This window comes from Typopeltis vanoorti, chromosome 19 (genome assembly GCF_054136105.1).
Source record: "Typopeltis vanoorti isolate ZY-2024b chromosome 19, IOZ_Tvanoo_1.0, whole genome shotgun sequence".
Taxonomy (NCBI): Eukaryota; Metazoa; Arthropoda; class Arachnida; order Uropygi; family Thelyphonidae; genus Typopeltis; species Typopeltis vanoorti.
This window is the reverse complement of record NC_143567.1, coordinates 25,300,922-25,310,114: the sequence shown is the minus strand read 5'-3', so window position 1 is coordinate 25,310,114 and position 9,193 is coordinate 25,300,922. Positions and strand designations below refer to the sequence as shown.

Sequence of the window (9,193 nt, the reverse complement as noted above, 5' to 3'; positions counted from 1 at the left end):
ACTTATAATGTTTCTTTTTCCCTGTTTGTGTATGGGTGTGATTAATGCAGTCAGTGTTTCAGGTATGTGTGCCGTTTCGAAGATGTTATTTAACAGTTTTTGTATAACTGGAAGTAGGTTGGTTGAGTGTTTCTTGATGTCTTTTGGTGTGATTCCGTCTATTCCCGGGCCTTTGTTAGGTTTAATTTGTTGAATTGCCAGTGATAGCTCTTCTTGTTACTGTGGGGAACCACATCGACTGGGTTGCTTGTGGACTTAGTGGAGAATGTTCGTTTGTGTGAGGAAACTTTTGTTTCTTGTAGCTTTGTGACAGGTTCTGTGTATATTGTCCAGAATTTCATTAATCAGGTGCCAGGTTTCCTTTATGTCATTCTGTGCTGTTATTAATTTGTTGCTGTAATAGTTTCTTTTTGCCGTGCTAATCTGGGTTGTTAGGAGATTCCGTTTTCTTTTGTATTCAGCTTTTAAAGCGATATTGTTTGGCGACTTCGTAAGTTGTTTCTATAGGGCATCTTTTCTTTGTATGTCTGTTAGTATGCTGTCTGTTATCCATGGATTTTGTTTCATTTGGGGACGTATTTTTATTTTTGTTAATGCTTTGTTATATATTTTGTTAAATGCAAGTTTAAGATTATTATATACAGCTTCAGCAGAGCCTGAAGATGCTATCTGCATCCAGTCTGTTTCTCTGATTTCATCGTTCACTATTGCTTCGTTTACAATGCTATGATACTGTTTTGTAGTCTCAGTGAGTTTTATAGGTGCTGGTTCAGTTTGTAACTGCAATGCTGTGAAATAATGATCTGCCAGTTTGCAAGTTATGGCGGCTGCTGTGTGGCTGTTTGGAGGGGCCCTTATATTTAGATGATCGATGCAATATGAGGTTGTTGTGTTTCCGACTATCTCTTCTCGTGTATATGACGGTATGGATGGGGTTATGTTATATGCCGATAAGAGGTCTAGGTTTGTTCTGTGTTGTTGTTTATGTTCCCAATGTTTATATTCATGTCTCCTATTATTATCAAGTTGTCTGGGGTATCTACTTCCGTGGCTGAAAGCGATCTGTTTAATTCTTCTAGGAATTTTGTGGTGCTTAAGTTGGGGGGTCTGTATATTGCGTTTAATATCAGGGAGTTTTCTTGTTTGATGTTTTGAATTTCGATGCATATGTTTTCTGCATATTCTAATTTATAGTTTGTTTATGTTTCTTCTAGTTTATGTTTGGTAAATATTATTATACCACCGCCTCGTTTTGTTTGTCTGCAGTGTTTGTGTTGTTGGAAGTGTGGGATTTGGTAGGTGGATGCCTCTTCGTTTGTCATAGATACTTCAGTCAGTATGAAAATGTCTATTTCGTCTATATCTTCCTTCAGATAAGCTTGCAGGGTCAGCCAGTATTTTTGATTGCTTCTGATGTTGATGTGGAGAATAGATAGTCCTTTTTTGGGGATTGTCGCTTGTTTCCATTCTGTTATTGATTTCAGAATGTGGCAATTATCATGTTCCGGGGTGATTACGTCTGCTTGATGGTGTGCATTCATGTTGGTTGGTGTGCTGTTCCTTCTTTACGAGTTGTTAATATTCCTTTCAATGTGGCAGCCTGTTGAAGTCGTCTACGGATTTTATTTCGATTGGTTTTGAGTCTTGTGTCTTTCTAAGGAATATTTTGCTGTCTCTTATCCATATAAACTGGTAATTGTTTTCTGTTTTTACTTTCCTTGCTTGGTAGAATATGTTCTGATAATATGGCGTTAGGTATTCGGACAAGTACTGTATATTGGGGTATTGTCGTTGTCTCCTTTCAGATCCTTGACTACTGGTTTTTTAATCCTACAAGCTTTTGTAAGTGTAGTTTTTTTGTGCTGTTGGTGAGTCGCCCTACGACGGGAGAAGGACGGAAATTATTTTCTCTTTTCATTTTTTGTGGCGACCGATGCACCGACAACTAAGCCAATTTTTTGGCTTAGTTGTATTACAGTGTCTCTTAGATGTTCCGTAGCTATTTCTGGGAGACCATTTATGAGGAGATCATTTTTGTGCTGCTGTTGGATTGAGAGTTCGTACTGGTGCTTTAAAGAGTTTAGTTCTTGCCGTAGTTCCGTTGTCCCTTTAATTAAATTATGCTATCTTATATTAAACTATGCTATCGTTCCGTTAGCTCTTTAATGCAGTTTTTAATTTCTCTAACGGTCTGTAATACACCTTCTACCGAGTTATTATTAAATTTAATAAACTCCTCATATAGGTTGAATTTTTCTGTAATTTGTGCGGTATGTTTTTGATATAGTTCTCCAACAAAATCGATTAAACAGTCTTTTAGATTTTGTAATCTATTTTCAAGTAATGCATTTAAAGTTGGCTCACCTTGGGGGGGGGGTGGGGGGGGGGGGGGGTGGGGGGGGGGGGGGGTGGGGGGGGGGGGGGGTGGGGGGGGGGGGGGGTGGGGGGGGGGGGGGGTGGGGGGGGGGGGGGGTGGGGGGGGGGGGGGGTGGGGGGGGGGGGGGGTGGGGGGGGGGGGGGGTGGGGGGGGGGGGGGGTGGGGGGGGGGGGGGGTGGGGGGGGGGGGGGGTGGGGGGGGGGGGGGGTGGGGGGGGGGGGGGGTGGGGGGGGGGGGGGGTGGGGGGGGGGGGGGGTGGGGGGGGGGGGGGGTGGGGGGGGGGGGGGGTGGGGGGGGGGGGGGGTGGGGGGGGGGGGGGGTGGGGGGGGGGGGGGGTGGGGGGGGGGGGGGGTGGGGGGGGGGGGGGGTGGGGGGGGGGGGGGGTGGGGGGGGGGGGGGGTGGGGGGGGGGGGGGGTGGGGGGGGGGGGGGGTGGGGGGGGGGGGGGGTGGGGGGGGGGGGGGGTGGGGGGGGGGGGGGGTGGGGGGGGAATTTATCATCATTTGGTGGCCCTCACATTAATGTTTGGTGCGTATGTTTATAGGTAAGTGATCCAGTTGTATAGAAAACAATAAATGTGAACTTAGTATTTCGGCGATGTATATTTATATTTTTAAAAGATGCCTTTGGTGCCTTAAAGTGAATCAAGTCTTAAACTCAGAACAATACAGAAACTAACGCAATTTTTATTATTACTTCTACAGTGCGGTCACTCTGCAGCGACGAAGGACTGAACATAATTGGTTAAAATTTAGTTATAAATAAAACATTATAGTAAGTATCCTATAATGTTTCACTTGTAAGAGAAAATATTATTATTTTTTAAATATTATACTTGATTATAACCATGTGTTCAGTGGTTCAAAAAACATAATTAAGTTCTTATCATTATCAAATTATCATCACCTTTCATGCTAAATTAAATTTTACTAACAATCTTTGCAACCAATGAAATACAAGACAAATATCGACTTAAGTCTTCGTAAAACGGTAATATTTTCGCCACTGTATTTCATTCTCAAGTTGTACAATATTTTGACAAAATAACCTCAGTTTATTTCTGAAAAACAGTTAGTGAACTTATTTTCATCATTCCACTTTTTAAAGTAAATATATCTGTCTAATGAAATGCATTAAATGATTTTTTTTGTTGCAGATGTGTCCATGTGGGAGTGTTAGTTCTTCTACTCCACGATGCCAGTGACATTGTTCTAGAGTTTGGAAAAGCAAACAAATATTTGGCAAGTAAAAGAACAAAGTGGATGTCTGTTCACAATGGTATCGTTTACATCTGTTTTCCTTTACTGCTAGCAGTGTGGTAAGTGCAACACAAGTTTGTTTTAATTGGTACATTCATAACATGTGAATAATCTGAAAGAAGCCAAAGCCGTAAAAAACAATTCTAGCTTATGATTTGCCATCAGTTTCAACCACCGGGGAATCAACATATCAACAGATGTTTAACAATTACAGGTAAACATTAGGCAATGAAATATTTTAAATTATACTCCTAACTGAATTGAGGTCACAATCTCATCTATTTACAACCTCGTAGAGTTTGCCATTACAACAACGTTAAATCGGCAGATGTCTATGACGTTTACTATTTCTTTCCATGGTAAGACTACTGTCAGATCCAGATCTTGTTACAGAAAGTATTCATGTTGAAATGGAGGTTTTCATAATTCACTGTTAAAAATTCCCATCCCATATTAAAGCCATGGTTTATCGAAAATCTAAAAAAAACAATAGGAGATAAGTGATAACCATCCAAATATAGAAGTATTTCTCTTACTTCGGCTTTGTTCAAAGTAAAGGTGACGGTTAGGAATAATCAATGTCTTCAATATCTGAAGAGCTGTCAACTTGGAAATACTCATCGACTAACGATGAGTATTTCCCAAGCAACATTCCCAGTAGATCTTTTGAAATATTTCATCCACCTCTACAAAAGTAGCATGTAAAAGTCTTAAACACTTGTGCTGTCCCGCTTGATATTTCCAAGGTATTTGATAGAAACAGGCATTGAGGGCACTCCGCAGATTGCAGTCTTCTGGTCTATCATCCTTCCTTTGTATCTAGATAGCCAATGTTAGCAGGTGCCCTTTCCGCAGATTTTCTAATTAATTTAGGCATTTCTCAGGGCTCTTTTATTTCAATAACCCTCTTTCTTATATACTTAAATGATTTGCTATCACTGATCTCAAACCCTTTTCAGTGTGTTGATGATAATCCACTCATCCACAGATAATCCACACTGTTACGATAAATCTTGCAATATTCAAACTTCTCAAGCTTCACGTTCCTCTACAAAAATATTCTAAAGATTAATCTTCACACTATCATACAATGTAGCTATAAAAGCGTAGTCATCGTCAACCCTTCAAAAAAACACAGTTCTGCTTGTCTTTTCTCAAAATAAAATCAGTAATTTTTTCTTCACTTTGATAATGCTTAGCTGGATGCTAAAGGCCAGATGTGTCGTCTGGGACTTTCCCTTACACCTAGCCTTTCATGGCATAAGCACTTCATTATTTATATTATCTTCGGATTCGAGAAATCTTGGCATACAGTTTGGTTCAGGACATCAATTCTTTCCTTCCCAGCTGCTTGTACTGTACAGATCTGAAATCCGCCCAACCTTGGAATAATGCTCATTTCCAGTGGCGGACCTAAAACGTCTATACAAATTCTTGATGTAGACCAGAATAAATGGATTAAGTTGATTGATGACCCATTTCTCAAGGTTCAGAAGGGTCATAGATGGTCAGTTTCTGCCTCGTTTATGTTCTACATATATTTCTATGGTCACTGTTCATTAGATCTAGAAACGGTTATACCCTCCAACATGTCTGCTAATAGAAACTGAACAGAAGGAGCAACTCAATATTCTTTTACAGTTCAAATATCGTTTTCCTGAAAGTGTTAGTACCAGATGTCTTTTCCATCTACCTTAGTTCTGTGGAACATCCTTCCAAAGGAAGCATTTTAAAAAGACGACAATCTACACACTTTAAGAAAAAATATCAACAGATTACTTTGTTCTTCATCCCAGTCTGCAAACGGCATTTATTTGCAATCTGTTTTATATCCGGTCGTTTGTGCAAGTGATTTAGACAAATAATAAATAATGCCATTTAAGCTCAAATCGGGATGCTTGTGCAATTCTGTGCAAAGGGCGTTACTATCCATAGCTAGTGAAAGATCGTTTTAAGTTGGATTGCAGCTATCAAATGGAGGTAAATTTTCAGGATTTTTTCATCCTTTTTGAGTTAGCAAATTATTGACATAAACAGGAAAATTAGTTTTTCCTCCTGAAAATCGGCTATTTATCAGTGGAGCTTAGAACAATGAACAGTAGAACCTGTGACATTTCTGACAATAATGTACAGCATTAGCATTAGTCATCACGAGATGGTGCCAGTTGTCTTCCATAATCTCCTACTCGAATGCACGCCTACATTGCTTTCGCTAATGTCACTGACTGCTGTTCACTCTTCAAAAGGGTTAAAATACAATCTCCCACTCGTTTTCGGCTATATAAGGCTTCAGCAGATTTATTTAACAGAAAATCAGAGAGGGAGAGAGATAGCAATGCAATCCAGTATATTTTTTATTTCCGAATTTGCTTTTCATCCAATCAAACCTATTTTAGACAATGAAGTTTTTGCGTCGTAGGATTAAGTCGAAGTTTACAAGGACTAAAAGTTGTTGACAAGATTACTGATAATTTACTTTAAATAATTACTTAATACCTGCAATTTAATAAACAGAATACATACTTTTATGCACAGGTTCTGGACAAGAATTTACTTGTTTCCTCTGAGAGTTATTTTCCCTCTGGCTTCATCAGAAAAACATATCAAAACAGCCCCGTTTGCAATTACTGCTCAAGCATTGTTGAACTTGCTGTTCTGCGCAAACTGCTATTGGAGTGTGGTAAGTAACTTACACAGATACATCAAGCAATTTCTCATTGTAACTTTAGCGTTTAAGGCTGAATAATTGTGTGTTGTCTTTATTTAATTTCAAGTAGAAATTCAGTTTTTATGTGTATTTTATTGTCATAAAAGTCTAGTCTTTTTGCCTTGTAAACATTATAGCCCATTTCGAGTTGTGTTTAATGAGCTACTAAATTTGGTCACTGCAACGAATCAATTGACTGATATTTTTTCATGTTTAATGCTTAGAAATTTGTTGTTTCTTTTTAAAAAGTGCCATTTGAAACTCTTGTTGGATTAGATTAATATTTATAACCGGTTTTCCTACGAGGATTTAACTAGTTTTCAGGTCATGAGAATACACACAATTTAACATAAAAAAACTACTGCTGTTGTTTTTGGTGGACGTTATATGGCGTTGACTGTTCGATGATATTAGTCTCTGTGTGTATTTGAAGAAATAAACTGTGGTGACAGACTTGTGTATAATAGTTTGTTAAATTTATTATTACTATTATTACGAAATAATGGTAATCGTGTTGCAAAAATATTCTTGAGATGAGTGTAACATTTTTCGTCTTGGCAAAATGTTACAATCTCAACATTTTGCACTTGGAAAAATGCTACAGTCACAACAGGACAGAAGTTTTACCGTGCTCTCCCAAATTGCTTTAAAACCCTTGGGTAGCAATGAATTGATAAACAACGAATATACTGTATAAGTTTTCTGTAATTAGAAATTACAACGCCGAACTCATGAGCACCCGAAAATAGTGTACAGCAAATGCTCCGTCTAACAAAGCATAAAACTGATTTGGAATATTTCACTAATTCGGACGTCTTGCTGAATTTCAACATTAAAAAGTGATTTGGTTCTGATAATATTTCTCCTTTATTCCACAAACATGGACCATCATATTTATGTTCAATAGAATTACGACTTCTCCCATCTGCTATATAAATAACTTTTAATCCTAAAAAGAATTCCAACCAATTTTTTTTCTTTTTTCAAATAATCAGGTTTGTCTGAACCGACAGAGTTACGGAAGGCTCTAGTATCGTAAAATCCTTCATTTTGTACTAACTCTAGAGATTTACTGTAAAGTAGATCTCTTCACAACATTTACAAATTTATGTTTCGTATTCATAGTTGCTTGTGAAGGCAATGGTAACTGTTCCATTAACTGGAATGTAAGATTCTAGAGAAGATGAGGATGCTCCTTCAGAATTCGAAGAAACAAGAAGTAATTTTCAAGGAAGGTCATCATGTAAGAGGTGAGTGGCACATATTTCGTATCTTACTGGAGTGGTTTGGCATCCTCTACTACCTTAGAACTTGGTGTTTCATGGTGTATGACTGATTTGGTTGGTCAGAGTGGATAGGACTTGCGATCATTGAGTGGAAGTGCGTTCAAGCTCCCAGTAAGAGAGTTTGAACTCACTTATCTGTTACATGAATTCACATGAAAATTCAAGTACATAATTTTATTATTATTATTATTATTATTATTATTATTATTAAGAGAGACATCCAGGAACTCATCGAAGGACGCTACATACTACACGCACAAGATATCATACCTCTTCTTGAATTCATTCACACTGCTTGCACTCACAACATCCAATGGCAATCCATTCCAATCAGGCACCACCTGTTGAGAGAAAAATCTAGCTCCCATCTCTAATTAGGGGCATTCATTTACAGCTCCCAAGGATGCCCTCTTTTTCCCCACCCACCTTACAAACTTCTGAATGATCCATTCAGAAGTTTGTAAGTCTCAATCATATCAGCCCTCTTTCTCCTGTTTGCTAGTGTCTGCAGTCTACAAATTCTTAATCTGTATTCATAATCAGTATTCCACAATCCTGATATCATTTTTAACACTCGCCTTTGCACACTCTCTCTCTCTCTCTCTCTTCAATATATCAGAATCAAAACTGAACCCAGGGGTCTACACCTGCGCACAGTAGTCAACGTGAGGTCTTATCGAGGCCTCGTAAAGAGACAAAATGACTTCCTTATCTTTATATGTCAGAACGGCAATTATCTTTTGAGTTGTATTTGCAGTCTTTGCTACATGTCCCCTGAACTTCAACTTCCTATCTACTAACACTGCAAGATTCCTAGCCTCATCAGCTTCTTCAAGCCTACTCCCACCAATATAATATGACACTGGATATCTAATCACGCTCAAGTGCTGGACTTTGCATTTCCTGACATTGAACTGACACTCATTTTCCCATGCCCACAATTACAGCCTATCTAAATCATTCTGCAAAGACAGCATATCAGCAGTATTCGTGATTACCCTATCAATCTTTGCACCATCAGCAAATTGTTGTATGTTGCGTGTCAAATCCTTCCCAATATGTACAGATTGAATAACATGTGACTCTGCACTGATCCTGGTGGTACAGCACGTTTTACCTTAAATCTTGCAGACTCATATCCCCTGTATACCATTTTTTTTTGTTATCTGTCAGTCAGCCATAGAACGTTCACGCTAATGTTCTATAATCCAATCCCATATTCTCCAATTTATGCAACAGTCTACCATGCAATATTCTGTCAAAAGCCTTAGCAAAGTCCAAAATTGTCATTGTGCATCCATTCCCCTTGTCTAGCTCAATGGTAACATTATTATAGAATGTCAGCAAATTGCTAAATCATGATCTTCCCTTATTAAACCCATGTTACTCATCGCAAAGTAGAGATTCTCTGTCAACCCAATTCTAAATGCGAGCTCTAACCATTAGCATACATTTCTTCCATACCTGCAGAATATTCCGTGTTCTGAGACTCATATTAAACAGCCTGGTGCAAGGAATAATCAGATCGGCTGATCACTCTTTTAGCACACTGATGATATATCATC

The 9,193-nt window shown here is 38.8% G+C and overlaps 1 protein-coding gene across 1 annotated transcript; it reads left to right on the top strand.

The window, feature by feature from the left end:
- The first annotated feature begins 2,873 nt into the window (after nucleotides 1-2,873).
- LOC150095921 (ceramide synthase 1-like) lies at nucleotides 2,874-7,544 on the top strand. The gene is made up of 4 exons (XM_090409482.1): nucleotides 2,874-2,920; nucleotides 3,533-3,694; nucleotides 6,171-6,315; nucleotides 7,468-7,544. The coding sequence occupies exons 1-4, from the start codon at nucleotides 2,898-2,900 to the stop codon at nucleotides 7,510-7,512; spliced, it is 375 nt and encodes a 124-aa protein (XP_090265608.1). The 5' UTR covers nucleotides 2,874-2,897; the 3' UTR covers nucleotides 7,513-7,544.
- The last annotated feature ends 1,649 nt before the right edge of the window (nucleotides 7,545-9,193 follow it).